Source organism: Pezoporus flaviventris, unplaced genomic scaffold (genome assembly GCF_033815535.1).
Source record: "Pezoporus flaviventris isolate CSIRO_AGI_PZ_B2104156 unplaced genomic scaffold, CSIRO_AGI_Pfla_v1 ptg000007l, whole genome shotgun sequence".
In the NCBI taxonomy this organism is placed as follows: Eukaryota; Metazoa; Chordata; class Aves; order Psittaciformes; family Psittacidae; genus Pezoporus; species Pezoporus flaviventris.
Genome location: NW_026892555.1, coordinates 23014183 through 23029280, shown reverse-complemented (window position 1 = coordinate 23029280; position 15098 = coordinate 23014183). Strand labels below are relative to the sequence as shown.

Here is a 15098-nt window from a genome sequence, read left to right as displayed (position 1 = left end):
ACAGCATTTCTTCATAATGGAGAAACAAGATTTGTTCCAGCTCCCATAGACAGAGTAACTTCTTCCTTGTGCTAAGACTGGTTTTCTACAGCAAGATCCAGGGGACAGCAAATGCTGTGATTCCTTGATTGACCTCTCTCTTTGAAGTGACCAATATGATGCTAGTGATAACCTGCCTTGACTGTCCCACAGAGATACCAGCATCCCATTCTGCAGGAAGTTTAGCTATGTGACACCTTCCACAGCAGCTGGCTCCACCTTTGATCCTAGGTAAACATCCAAAGGAGGTGGTAAATGCACCTACCTTTACAAGATTTCTGTAATTTAAAGTGCTCATGTTATCTGGTAAAGAGCACTAAAGCCCACTTAATTCTCAGGTATTTGCTGCATCCCCATTTATGTGGGAAAACACAACCAACAGTTACTTTTTGTTTCTTACAAGCTAAACAATGTTTTTGTTCTAAGGACATTTCATAACACTTTTGACAAAGAAAGCATGGTCCTGTATCGCTTTTACAAGACTTCTCCTAGATAGAAACAACACAATAGAATTTATGCACCACAATGTGCAGGTTTATTCCAACTTCTCATTTTATTGACATGTTGACATTTAAAAAATAGCTTCCTTGAAGCCCATGTGCCAAGTCCCAGGCATTGTGAGGTGGCCCTCGCAATGAGCAGCACCTAACACCCCTTTACGCCACCCCTGCAGAGCTTGGCCTGTCTATGGTTATCAGGTGTCACACAACAGACAGTACTGGTCGGGTCTGGTGCAGGAAGAGCCTGGCAGGAATCAAATTTTGCCTACGCAGGTCTTGAAATGGTCTCTCTCCTGTTGTGTGGCTACCACGTGTGCTGGTTACATGACCCAGAGACTCACATGTCAGAAAACAAGAGAAGAGAGCAGTCATTCAACAAGTGGCAGCTTCCAGTGCCTGGTATGTGCAGAATGCCTTCAGAACAAAACTGAAATGGGTGCTCAGAAAAGAAATAATAAATCTTTATTTTATCTTATAAAGTGCAGAGCTTGCAATATATAATGCTACTATGCTTCTGTAAGTTGTATGCTATGGCAGGGCAAGATCTCCAGTAATTACTCTTCTGAGCTATAGTCAGCATCTGCGTTGGACACCCTCCATGGTTTGCAGGAAAAACAAGTGAGATATAGCCGAACCAGCACATTAAAAATTGAGAAGGAAAACCCATAAAAATATTCTCTGTACATTTGGATTCCTACCCACAAGTACTGCAGAAACACGGACTGAGAAAAGTTGGCATGACATTAAACCCTGACTGTACATTTCCAAGTGAATGCTTTTGCATGGATTCTCATTTTGCCATCCTCCAGTGCTTTTTGTTGAGGGATCTGCTGCAGACTAATGCTGCAGGCTAGAAAATTTCCAAGCATATCACTTAAGCAAAATGAAAGTCTCAAGTTTTCACCTTGGCCATTTCACAAACAGCAATGGTACTATTACTCCCAAAGCAAAAAACTGGAGGAAAACAATGGTCACATTTATACTTAGCAAAACTGCTCTCCAGTACTTCCGTTTGACAACAGCTGAATGGCATTCTTAAACAAAATTCCTGACATAATCCCTGCTATCTCAGGTAACTGACACAGAAATATCACTTAGGATCTTGGCTATGTCTTGAAAACCTTGTGCAATCTCACAATATGTTCATCAAATGAACATCCAAGTTCTAATTTTACCTTTCTTTACATTCTTTTCATATGAGGACTGTAGAGTGGTTTGTAATGTGTAACTGAAGATAGCAAAGCAAGGGAAATCAAATACTTAATATCACTCCTCTTTCCAACAAAATAGTTTTATTTCATGACATAGTAACTATTTTCATATCTAGAAACACGTTAGATTCTGTAATGAAAACCAATACAATAAGCACCATTCCTGCACCTGTTTAAACTTCATTTGGACAAAGAGCCATCATATCCCACCATTCTGACCAAGGCCAGAAACAAGTATCTACACTTGAATAAACATGATTATTTCAGGGGAATGCTCAGGTTTCCACATACATTTACCAATAAGGATTATCTTCTAAAGTTTTCAGTGCTTGGAGTGCAGACTTAATGGTGTTACTGATACAATCACTTGACAACAATCTCTACCCTGAAAAACAAACCCTCTCTCTCCAGTTCTCCAGGCTAACAGAAGACTGCTTAATATTCAGGAGAAATGCTGATTAACGCTGTCAATAGATATTGGTGTTATTCCTTTTTACTTCTCCTACACTCTTAGTCCTTTTCTCTCAGTTTCTTCCTGGCCTCCACTTTTGCAAGCTGTAGTCCTGTCATAGAAATCGCTAGCACAGATGTCCTGAACTTCTGTTTCCACGTGATTTGCTCCACAGAGCAAACGGTTCCAGACAGGGTGACCATTTCTGCTGGTTTGTTTAAACCAGGGTACTGGAGACATGCTCCTTTTTGTCACATAAGACTTGGTTTCATAAACTGAGATGGGTGTTAGGATTTTCCCCATTTCCTGCTCAGAAGTTGCAAGCCCAACTAATTCCCTACATTGTGGCACAAGCAATCCAGGCCGAAAGAGAATCCTGTGGGGCTACTTGGTCATCAAGTTTCAAATGGGCTCAGAAAAAGATCAAATGTGCAGATTAGGGCCATGAGCAAAACTTAACACACACACACACACACACACACACACAAGAAATGGCTCTGTACAGCTAGGACTGCACAAAGCAATTTTGAATCTATCCATACAGTATCACATATTACATAACAAAATACTGACAGTATTCCCATTTTGAGACACTTTTCAATGTAATTGCCAGGACTGGTAATCCTTTCCTTGCTCTCAAATCCACCTCCTGTTTTATTTATACATAATGAAAAGAAAGAGCTCATAAGTTATAGCGACATTAACTGTAATCAAGACAGTTCACCAAGTAACAGTGTTACTGTGGGAAGGCAGTGTGTTGTAACAGGACAGCTTCACTTTCTGAACATGCAGTATTTCGAAGTGAAGCTGAAGTGAGAGCTAAGAGAAACTGAAAACAATCCAAATTTGAACGTCAGGAGGGACATATATTTTCTCACTCTCAAAAGCCTGAGCCTTTTTTCCCTTGAAAATACCAACAGAAGAGCCATATACTTTTCAGAATCTCTTTAAAATCACACAATATTTAATAATTGCACAATAAGTTGTTCACCTCTTGCAGTAAAGGCTGAAGAGAAGTCCAAGAAATTCATGGTGGTAAAAGTCCTTAGTCAGCAGAAAGTGCTTGGAAGAAATCAGTAGGAACTGGAAGGAAATTTCCAGGACTTGCAGATTTTGGCTACTGGTGACTAAAAGAAAGTAAAATTTTGGGGTGTGCTGAAACCTTTGAGATGAGAGCTGATATCGCAGTAGATTTTTTTGAGAGGTCTACAACTGCTTGCTTGTTAACAGCTATGAGCAAAGCAGAACAGCAGTATGCATTCCTGTGAAGAAATTCATATACTTGTGTGTCATGGCTGCATCCCAACCCACCCTTTTGAGTCCAAGATCCTACAGACATGGGAAATAAGGCTCTCTGCTAGATGCAAGCAACAGTCTCAAGGTGCTTTGCTCTGTTCCTATGTCAATTTTCTCTTCTTTTCTTTAACACCGAGTATGAGTTTTAACCTTCTTTAACTTCCAGAAAGCCTCCAAATTGGTTGTTTCTTCTAATAAATCAACTCCCCGCATTGCTTGTAAGACAGTTTCATTGAAAAGAAAAAGGTTTTCAGGTTGAAAGGTTGGGTGTTATAATCTGTTTCTAGATATAAGTACCCAGGTTTCCATCTGTTCTCAGAAAACTGTAGGAAACAAATGGAGTTTATGACCTGTTTCCACACAAGTAGGTACCACACACGAGTGGACTTCATTCTGCATGTTTACCACAAACCCACCGAAGCTGCTGGTCTGTTTGGAGGTCAGTTAACTCATCAATGGATCTCCAGCTGCACTGACAAGCATATGCTCGTGCTCCCTTCTTCTTTATCATCTTCGCTCTCAGTTTACTAAGTTCAGGCATGTTATTCCTGCCAATCAAGTGAAAAAAGTTTCATGAGGCCATTTCAATTCAGAAAAGCTCTTCAGAACATTTCTGAGTACCACTGACATGAATGAATTTAGCGGTATGTTTGAATTTTGTTTTGAACACAACCCTTTCCTGAGAGCAGTCCCTGTGCATAGTTGCTGCATGCTCAGATCAACTGGAGATTGACATTTTTGTAACAAATGTTCTCTGACAGGTTTAGAGACCCTGTGTCAGCCTCCAGAGAAAGGGTTCGAAAGAAAACCAGGTAGAGTTAATTCTCTTGTTAAGAAATGATCCAAAAAACATATTTATTTTATCAAACTTACTGTAAAAATCCCTATGCAGAAAGGGTACAACTAAAGAGTGAAACTTTTCATCAGGAACTGTTACTCAGGATGGCTGTTACAGTGTAAAAGTGACTGAAATGAAATAGCCATTAGAGGGAAGAATGTACATCAAACCACACATAATTTCTGTGTAAGCATCAACCACAACAAATGAAATACCATCATGGCTATTACAAACCCAAGTTGTTTCAAAGACCAAGTAAAAAAGTAGCATTTTAACTGTCCCTGCTCTCATGACTTCCTCCTGGCCATCAATTACTGGCCACTGAATTGCTCAGAAAACCCCATTAACCAGCCCAGCTAAATAAAGAAAACCCAAAACAGACATCAAAGGAAGAATTTTTAGAAAAAGAGGCCAGACACCTAGTCATGGAAGCAAACAATTAATATTCAAGTTTGCTTTTGCTTTTTAAAATTCAGGTTAGTCAAAAGAAATAGCTAAATATCTTGCTAAAGAGAACAGATTTTAATCAATGCTACGAGTACCTGATACTAATGTTTTTCATGGCTTTTTAAAATAATTTATTAATTGCAAGCTCTCAGAAGCAGAATAATTTAGACCCTGAGTAAATAAAAGAATCGTATTTTTATTTAACCTTTCCAGCTACCAAACTCACCTCAGTAAACTAGTAGAGCACTGTATTTTTAATGCTGCTTTAAATAATGGGAAAAGAAGATCTGCATTCAAAGAGAATGCAAATCTTCCTAAACTGTAAGAAAAACCTTCCAACCCTAACTATTCTACGATTCTATGTAATAAAAGAAAAATAATGTAAAAGAAGATAATGTACCCATTACTGCTGTTACACCCCTCCGTGGCCATGCACATACTCTGAACACACCAGCTATCTCCATCAGTGAATGGGCACATACAGAGACTTTCCTAAAGAGGAATCCAAATTCACTGTCTGTATTAGGAGCACACCCTACACTATTCTTCGTTAAGTCCTGGCATTTTACAGAAAGTAGAAATAAGAACGCCTGAATTTTAAGTCTTGAAAAAGATGGAAATAATTAAAGTCAAAGACATCACAATCTAAAAATAAAAAAAAAAAATCCCACCCCTCCATTAAATCAAACCTTGCTTCAAAAAGAAGTCTGCTAAGAAATCACACTATCTGATTTTCACTGAATATGACAGTGTAATACTTGAAAAGAAGAAAACCTGACTTGAAACAATCACAGTCTATATGACTGAAAGCATGAAGTACATACGGAGCAGTCCTCATTCATTTTGTAGGCATTCTGCAATGGCACACCAGAGGCCAACCCATCACATGTATTATTGGCTTATTTCAGCAGAAAAGTTGCCTTTTGATCCATGAAACTTGAATTGTTTTTAAGACCAGAGAGGGAGAGTGATGGTGGTAGAAATGGAAATGCGGATTATGGGAGATGTTGCCCCCCTCTCCCTGCAGAATTTCTCATCTGACCCCCCCCCCCCCAGCAGACTGTACACATGCTCCCTTTTAGGTAACACAGGAGTGCTCAGGACTTTTCATCCTTCCCATTCCTATCAAGCCTGAAAGCACAGTAACACAATACTAACACCAAACCCACCTCAGACATACCTGAAAAAAAGATAATCACAGGACTGATCCCAGACGTAGTCATTGAAGAGTGACACGCGGAAGTCACAAGCAGTACAACGTAGTTGATCACACGTTCTGCTCAAGAAAGAACAGAAAGCTCCAAGAGTTTATTACGATCAGAGAAGCCACACAGATCATACTTGTTCTTGAGTACAGTGCTCATTCAGAAATGCTAGAAGCAAGCTTACCCTGTAATCTTATTTTTTTTACGTCTCTGGCACATTCATTATGGTGTATGTTTTAACTATATGATCATGTATTATTTTTACAGGTTTCTAACCTCACTGAGTGCATAAAATAAACCATTACTTTCTTGATATATTCTCTTTGGTCTTCCTCATTAGTATGGCACCTGACCAGCATCCAAATATGCATCAAGTGCATAATTACTTACTAAAAAAATCCCACATGGAAATGCAGTAATGTTCTATAAGATGTTGGGGATAAATATTTAAAGTATCTTTCCTACTAAATTCAGCTACACTTGCAAAGCACTCTGGCTATTTTCAGTTCAGGCTCTCAGATGATTTAAACCAGCCCAGTGATTTAAGTCACATACTCAGCATCACATAGAAAGCTGAAGAGAGGCAGACAAAAATAACAATCCCCTACAGCAGCAATTTTGTTAACTACTTGTTACTGATTTTTGGAGTCTCATGTCTCATTTGCACACATTTTTCAACTCCTCAAACCAACAAATGATCTACTGGTCAACAACAGAGGACTGGAAGGGCCCAGCTGACTGCATCTGCAGTTACAGGTAGACACGTTTATACGAATATAAGGGTGTCCTGTCCAGTCCAAATACAGAAATCTGCACCACCACAGAAACACAGTTGTGAATGAAAATAATGACAAAGCAAGTAGAACGTTCTGTTCATGTTTCCTACCTTTTTGAAATATTTGTCCCTATGCCATGTGGTGAAAAGCTTCCACCCAGGTACACAGGAGAGCATCTACAGGGATTTCATTAGAAGTATTAAATTAAAGCAAAACATTTTGGAGAAAGTAGTACAATGCTTCTCCTAGTTTAACAGCATGGGATTTCTAAAATAATATTTATTAAATATAGGCAAATATATCCAAATGCTTACAAATGACAGAATTTTTAAATTTCCATTACCACAGTGTCGAGAAAAACTCTACAATAACCACTCTCTTTACCAAATATATTGTATCATTTGGTACACGTGTATGCCTTTAAGGCAAAGAAACCTGTTCAATAACTGAAATAATTAGTAAGAAATAATTTTGACCCCATGGAAGCACATTAGTAACTCTTCAAAATTATCTTGATCTTTTTCTTTAAAAAGAATGCTTTTCAAAATACTCAGATTCTTAATGTCCACACAGATGAAACAGTAGCAATACTTAGACTGACAACAAGCTATAATCAAGCTGTGTTCAACCAGCCAAAACACTTTTCACTTGCCTTTTCCTATGAGCCTGTATAACAGCACTATTTCTTTCAGGTGTGAGACTTGCAGAGTTAGACTTCAATTTCTATTAAAAAAAAACAATAAAAGAATCACAATTACAGCAAAGTAACAATAGTCTGTTTTCCTTAATAAGTCGGAGCCAGAAAATTTCTGTCATAGAAGCAGGGGACTAAGAATTTGGGAATTTTCTTGCTTGGGTTTCTGAGGCTCCAAGACAAAAGCTGCTGAACTAACAGATAAATGAAAATAAATAACAGATAGTTATGAAAATAGATAGTAACAGAAAAAAGGCTTCTCTTCCTGTACTGAATTCCCAGCTCTGCCTGAAGGAATTCAGCACCACATGACCATTTTGACTTTACAATCAAGACTTTGTATTTCATGCCCTCTTTTTAATAATTTTGCTTTTAAAAGCTGTTTTAATTTTCTCCCTCACCATTGAGCTTTTGTTTTAGAAGAGAGATGAAATTGCTTAGCTTGCAGAAAGGGTCAGGAGAATCTTATCAAATCTTATCAAATGTATAAAAATACATGACAGGAAAGAATAAGGAACATGTAGCTAGACTCTTCTCAATGGGGCTCACTGACAGGGTGAGGCAACAGGCACAAACTGACATACAAGAAATTCCAGTTAAACATATGCAAAAACTTCACTTCTTTTGAGGGTGGTCAAACACTATGTACTGGTTTTGGCTGGATAGGGTTAATTTTCTTCCTAGTAGCTGGTGCAGTGCTGTGTTTTGGCTTTAGTCTGAGAACAATGCTGATAACACACTGATGTTTTAGTTTTACTAAGTAGTGCTTACCCTGATCAAGGGCTTTTCAGTTTCTTATGCCCACCTAGAGACAGTACAGCTGACCCAAACTAGCCAAAGGGATATTCTGTACCACAGAATGTCATGCCCAGTATATAAACCTGGGGAGCTGGCTGGAAGGGACTGATTGCTGCTAGAGTCAGGCTGGGTATCAGTCAGTAGGTGGTAAGCAATTGGATTGTGCACCACTTGTGTTTCTTGGGTTTTATTTCTCTCTCTCTTTTTGTTGTCTCCCTCTTCATCATCATCATTATTATTATTATTATTTATTGCAATTATTAAACTGTTTTTATCTCAATCTGCAGTTTTCACCTTTTCTTTCCAATTCTTCTCCCCATCCCACTGAGGGAAGGGATGGGTGATTGAGCAGTTACGTGTCGTGGCAACAAGTTGCCATGACACAAGTTACTCAGGCTGCGGAGACTCCATCTTTGGAGACAGTAAAACGCTCTCTGGACATGGTCCTGTAGGTACCCCTGCATGAGCAGGTGGTTGGACCAGATGATCTCCAGAGGTTCCTTTTCCAACCCAAACTATTCTGTGATTCTGTGATATCTGACATTATGCTCTATCTTGAACTAGCATTTCCTTTAATTGTCTGTTATTGCCTGGGTAAGACCATACTTTTATCTCTCTTGAAACTCACTACAGGATTGCTGCATTTTCCTTTCTGCTTTATTTTCCAAGTTTATCCTACAGCTTGTTTTAGTTTATTTTTTTGCTTTATAACAGCTTTAGTTTATGGTGCTTTTCTTTCCATGGCTGAACCTCATCTCTTTTGTATTTCTCTAGATTCCTACTCACCAGAGGTGTTTTGGTAAATCTGCTGTCATTACAGATTTCATCAATAATGTCGTCTAGATCTTCTTCACTGCTGTCAGCACTCAGAAACAGTTCAGGTGATCTGAAAAACAAACAAATCAGCCTTCATTTTGTAGCATGACCAAAGTAGTTCCAACAATTTTAAGTTAAATAAATTTAATTACAGCCTTTTCCCTCTAATATTTCTGTAGTATCTAAGGTAGGCCATCCAAATAATGACTGGACAGATATAAACTGCAGGATGATGCCTTTCAGTCCCTGCTGTTATTTTTGCTTGCTTCTTTTATTTCCAGTCACTTCCAACCCTGAATAAAAGTATGATAATATAACCCATGCTGCATTTACTGAGCAATAAATTGGTCAGCCCTGCTCTTTCATGTTTATCTTCAGCAACAGGAATATACGAAGGTGAGAAAGAGTTCTCTCCTCATGCTATAGAACTGCAGGTGTTCTGAAGGAATTCCTGTCAAACTGTATGCATTTGGAGAGAGATCACCTGCACTTTGCTTTCACCCAAGTGAGAAGTCTTGTCACTCAAGTCTGCTGGTTGCTAGCTCTTTGTCAAAGAAAGGGAGGCCTGTAGTACTGCTGCATCAACCAATCAAGTACAAATCTGTTCCTGAGAAAGAAGAAAACTGTGTGATTTTTTTAAAATATTGTCATTAGATTGACTAAATTTAAGCGCACCTCTAACCATTATGCAAACAATGGGCGAGTTCAGTAATGTGGCCAAAGGCAGTGCCTGGGACTCTGAAATGCCTCTTGGGTAAGCACTCAGCAGCACACCTCTGGAGATATCTGGCCAAGCCCCCGTGGTCCACAGACCTTCCAAACAGCCTGAGACACCATCAAGGGCCGGGATGGGAGCCTGGCAGCATGGCAGACTTACTGGCAGTACTGCCAGCAGCGACTGTGTCACAACCAAACCTGTTGGTATTCAGACCCATTTGAAAACTGAAATTTGGGGTGGATCCCTGAAAGTGCAGAGTGTAAATTGAGTGCTTTCTATGGAAGGTATGGTGAATAGAAAAACTATGATCGGAACACATGTATCAAAATGAAACGTTTCACAATACTAGTGCTAAAGTTCTTCCGGCTCCGAATCGTAGGATTTTATATATTTTATATATACCATAAGGTCAGCTATAGAGCTCAGTAATCCCTGATCCTAACTCACAAGCAAATTAGTTAGGCTTTTAACGCCATATTTAATCCGAGACTGGGATACTCCCAAGAGACAAAGACTATCTGAAGTAACTCAGCTCGCTGGCACACGACTGGGGTGTTTACAAATAAGTACTCCAGGGGACACTGTTTGACCGCCGCTCAGTGTTTCGGCTCCCGAACCTCGGTGTTTTCGGCTCCTGAGAGATCTGGCCAGACGCCCGCAGGAAGGGAAAGGGATGGGCTGCGCGCCACCACAGCGCCGGCCCGCCCGGCTGGGGGGTGCGTGAGGCCGCCGGACCGACGCAGGACCGCTAACCTGCCCTCCTCCTTCGGTGCTACTGCTGCTGCCGCCGCCGCCGCCTCGCCTCCGCTGTGCCGGTGGCCGCCCGCCGCCTCGCTGCCCGGCAGGCAGCAGAGCCGCCTCTCCACTTCATCCAGTAACTGGTCCAAGTCATCCGCCATCTTGCCGCCGCCAGCCGTTGCCAAGGCGGCCCCGCACGCCAGGCGCCGGCAGTGGGCGGAGTCTCCACGTCCGAAGGGGGGTGGGGGGCGCTTGGGGAGCCGTCCGCTGCCGGGGTCTGGGCCCGCCCTGCCTCCCGGCCCACGGAGCCCGGAGAAACGAGTGCACAGGAGAAAAAAACAACCGCGGAGCCCGCACACTCGCGGTCGTAGTCGGCAGGATTCGAACCTGCGCGGGGAGACCCCAATGGATTTCTAGTCCATCGCCTTAACCACTCGGCCACGACTACGCATGCTGAAGGAGCTGTGCGCACGGCAATAGGCCTAACTACCCGGCTGTGAGAGCTGCAGTTTGGTAGTTAGGGCATGTCTTCTGGTTAGGGGTGGAGTCAAAGAATGAAACGGTTAATGCTTTATGTATTTGTAATGTAGTTCAGTATGCTGTAGTTCTGTAGTCTGTTCAGAGCAAAAAGAAATGACTATGCTTTGCTGAGTCCCATGGGAGGATCACAGAATGGTTTGGGTTGGATCATCTGGTTCTAACCCCCTCCTGCCATAGGGGTGGCCGGTTCCAGCCGAGTCGCTGGGGGAAGTGGCAATGGCCCTGAGCTGGCGGTGAGGCTGCAGGGCTTCATGCGGTGGCACCGCAGGCTCCCTTTCCTGGACAAAGAGACAACTTCAGCACACAGGGTTTTGGTATACGCTTTGTTTAGTATTTTTGAGAAAACACCCATAAAACGTGGTGTCACCTGGTGGTGTGTTACTAAATCCAGACAAATGGAGGAGGTGTCGGTCACTGGTCTTCCAATGCGTGCTCCAGCCTCCTCTGCCTTCAAACAGGTCAAATGCCTCAAGGTGGGCACACTGGCAGTGTTGTCAATGATGACACTTGAAGACAAATGGTGGAGGTGGATGGTGTGTATAGAATCACAGAATCACAGAAGAGTTTGGGTTGGAAGGGACCTTAAAGCTTATCCAGTTCCAACCCCCTGCCATGAGCAGGGACACTTTCCGCTAGACCAGGTTGTTCCAAGCCCCATCCAACCTGGCCTTGAACACTGCCAGGGATGGGGCAGACACAGCTTCTCTGGGAAAAAGAGAAGGAAACAGTCTGTGACATCACTGTGAATCTTTGAAAACACTGTGATAAACGACTATATTTGATTAGAAAGCCAAGGAAGCAACATAGAGGGAAAGAGAGGTCCTGCTAAGCAAAACAAAGCATTGCTGTCTCCTCGGGTCAGCTGAGACAGAAAGCTCAGTGCTTGCACCCTCCCCCTTGTTGCCAAGACCAGTCAAAATTGGTCAGTCCATGGTGAAGTGGGGGCTGCAGTCCTTAACAGCTCCAAGTAAAGCCTCTTGGTTACAAGGTGTTTTACAATTCTCCTGGTATTAAACTAATGAGTTGCAAGCCTTATTTGAATTCCCGTGTACTTAAATTTTTATTTAATCATTCCATTCCCCCCCCCCCCCCCCCATGCAACTTGGCGCACTGTTAATACCCCAGCCCATATCATGGCAGTACTGCTGGGGGAGATGTGTTAGGCAGAACAGTTGTGAGCCTTCCGTGGGTTGATGTGATGGAAGAAACTAAATAGTACTGATGCTGCTCCAGCACTTTTAAGTGGTCCCTTGGTCAGGACTTAGTGTCGTGTAGGTAAATTCAATCCAGAAGAAGTGGATTTTTGAGTGGAATTCTTACAATCATCTCTTGCAGCTGTGGAGAGTTTAAACTAATCACAACTCTCCCTGGTATGCTATCATCTCTGTAATTTGAAAAAGGATCAGGAGCCCACAGGCTTGGAAAATCTTGAAGAAACTCTTGTCCTGAAATACATCATCACATGTGGAAAAGACCACTTGCTGCTGCATCATCTTAAAGGAGCTTAAGAATGCCAAAATCCAGTATCGTTCTGGCATTCTTTCAAATGGCCTTAGAAATCTGAGTACATTCTCTTTTGACTTCAAAACAGCTTCTTTCCCTTTCCGTCAGTCCTGTGGCTGTCAATATGTCTGTTGCAAGGTGCCAAAAATGTATGGAGTGACTATGGGATAATGGTGCCAAAGTCAGGGGTGCCTCAGGGCCTTCTTCCGTGAACCCACTGCAGCATTTGCTCAGTTGGAAAGCATTTGAAACCAAAAAAATAGAAAAGAAAAAAAAAGCACAGATCTTTAAAAATCCTTAAATTGCAAAGTTTGTTTTTGTGCAGATTGTTGCCTGGTGGTCAGATCCTTGTTGTTCAAAACTTCTGAAAGGCCTGATGCAATCAGAGACTTACTGGGTCAAATTGATTCCAGACCAGTCCCTGGAATCACACTGGGGTGTATCTGACATACTAGGCCTTCAGCTAAGCTGTGGCCAAGAGAAAGGAGTTGAGGTTATGCCCTGAGTTTTGTCCTCTCTTAGGAAATGAGTGAATTTGCTTGTGCAAATCATGACCTCCACTGACTACTTGGGGCTTATATTGGTGCAGACAGAAGGGTTACTGACTGCTAAGAGCTGGAAAAGTACAGAATGACCCCTTTGATGATGATGCTTGTTTTTGCTTTTTTTGGGGGGGTTGGATAATTTCTCAGTGTATCCTCAGGAAGAGAGGACAGAAAACTGAAAGTCTGTCCTGGGTTGAAACCATCATGTTCTCTAATCCTCAAGCTACTGCACGCTTTCTCAGCACTGCTGATAAAACTGGATTTTGCCACCACAGTGATGAGGACAAAACTTCCTAGGGCAGGATGTTAATTTGTCTCTTCTGTTTTCTCTGGAAACCAAAAAGAGCCTTAATTGCAGTTGAGTAGAGCTTTCCTCAGCCATCTTCTCTGAATGATGAACTCTCCAGAGTTCGGGTGATGATAGAGGTCAGTGGAGCAAGGGAATACCACAGCTGTCATTTCCTAGTGCTACTCACTGCCAGGCAGGAGGGAAATGATTGCGAGGAAGAACTATTCTTTTTGATGTGGTGACGACATTGTTGCAGCCCTCTCTGCCTTCCCTTTCTATCTCTTGCCCCAGCAGCTGGGGTGGCAATAGCACAGTGATTGCCTTTCACCAACATGTTCTGCTGCCTCCAGCAAATGTAGAACCAGTTCAACTCCTTGATCCCAGTCACAGGATATTACTGTTCCTGTTCCTGGTCACATTCCAGTATAATATCATTTTGAGTGACACCATGCTTATTATCCAGTAGTGTTACAGTGCATCAACATGTGCAGATTCAGGCTGGATGCAGATTCTTGGTTGTAATTTAACCACTAGAAAGCATTTCTCTGGATGAAATTATTGTTTGTAAAGACACCAGATTGGGAGACAACTTGAAAGACTGCTTGGCAGCAAAACAGCAGCATGTGCAAGATTCCTCATATAATGTTACTCGTTTGTGATGTTGAGAGATGACCTTGGATCAGAGGACAGTTTAAGCTGGAGGCCAAATCAGTCTTGGACTTTACTGCTGATCCTTCCATCAAGGGTGCCAGCTCAGAGGGCGGATTTTCAGTTTGTTTTTCTGGCACAGTTGCCTCACCCATGAGGGACCAGACTGGTCCAGGTCTGGAACAGCTTTCATTTATTTCCAGTCTTCCCTCATATTAATCATTTCAGGGTTAGGGTATGTAAGCACCAACCACCTGGTCCCTGGGCTACAGTTCTCTTGCAAAAGCAGAGATTCCTGAGTGACATTGAGCCCTTGCTGTCAGGACTAAACATACTTTTGGATGTTTTCAGCCACACATGCTCATTTTCAAACCAATGTGACATTGTGGTGCTCACCAAGGGAAGCAGAAGGTTTTCAGGACAGTATAAAAGCAAAAGAATGCTTGCCTGGGGGCCTTTTAATGAAGCTGGCTTAGTCCTGAAAACTGCTATAACCATGACATTTTGATCTCCATGAGGGCATAACAAACATTGGAAAGTCATTTGTGGAAAAAACCTGTTAGCTTGTAAGGCTGTGCATCAAGGAGGTCGCACTTCCAAATCAATGATAATTATGTGTAACTTCAAATAAAAATGGTGTTGTCAGGCACTGTGCGGCTTTACTGCACCTGTGTTCTCTGGCACCAAGGGTGTCTACCCCTGTAAAGCAGGGCAGAGGGAGGCAGATGGTGATAGAGCAGGTTAAAGCAGAGGAAACATCTCATCACAAGGAAAAAATGTTTCCATTTAAGATACAAGTAATAATTAGTGTAAATATACTGCCAGGAAGGACCTAAGCTGTGGAGCATGAGTAGAAAGGAGCAGAGGGAACTGGGGGCTATTGTGGAAAAATCCTTCCTAGTTGCTGCCCATCGCGCAGCTGCAGTGAGAGACAATATGCAAGGCCATCCTAGCTGAGGAACACAGGAGCTGAAACCAAAGCAGCCATAGTGCTACATGACCCCTGCCAAGCTGGAAAATATTTTTCAGGGAATATTCTCTGTAGG

General features: G+C 42.1%; 1 protein-coding gene and 1 non-coding gene across 3 annotated transcripts; both read right to left on the bottom strand.

Moving 5' to 3' along the window:
* Nucleotides 1-979: 979 nt before the first annotated feature.
* CFAP418 (cilia and flagella associated protein 418) lies at nt 980-10769 on the bottom strand. 2 transcript variants are annotated; one of them, XM_061448064.1, is made up of 7 exons: nt 10543-10769; nt 9042-9141; nt 7416-7486; nt 6874-6939; nt 5963-6058; nt 3903-4045; nt 980-3463 (listed from the first exon to the last, which is right to left on the bottom strand). In XM_061448064.1, exons 1-7 carry the CDS (start codon nt 10686-10688, stop codon nt 3432-3434), a joined length of 654 nt encoding a protein of 217 aa, XP_061304048.1. In that variant the 5' UTR covers nt 10689-10769; the 3' UTR covers nt 980-3431. The 2 variants fall into 2 exon arrangements, with proteins under 2 accessions (XP_061304048.1, XP_061304049.1); XM_061448065.1 differs by having other exon boundaries at nt 980-4045; nt 10543-10763.
* Nucleotides 10770-10893: 124 nt separating this feature from the next.
* TRNAS-AGA (transfer RNA serine (anticodon AGA)) lies at nt 10894-10975 on the bottom strand. Its single transcript has one exon. It is a non-coding gene; the product is annotated as a tRNA-Ser (tRNA).
* Nucleotides 10976-15098: the final 4123 nt, after the last annotated feature.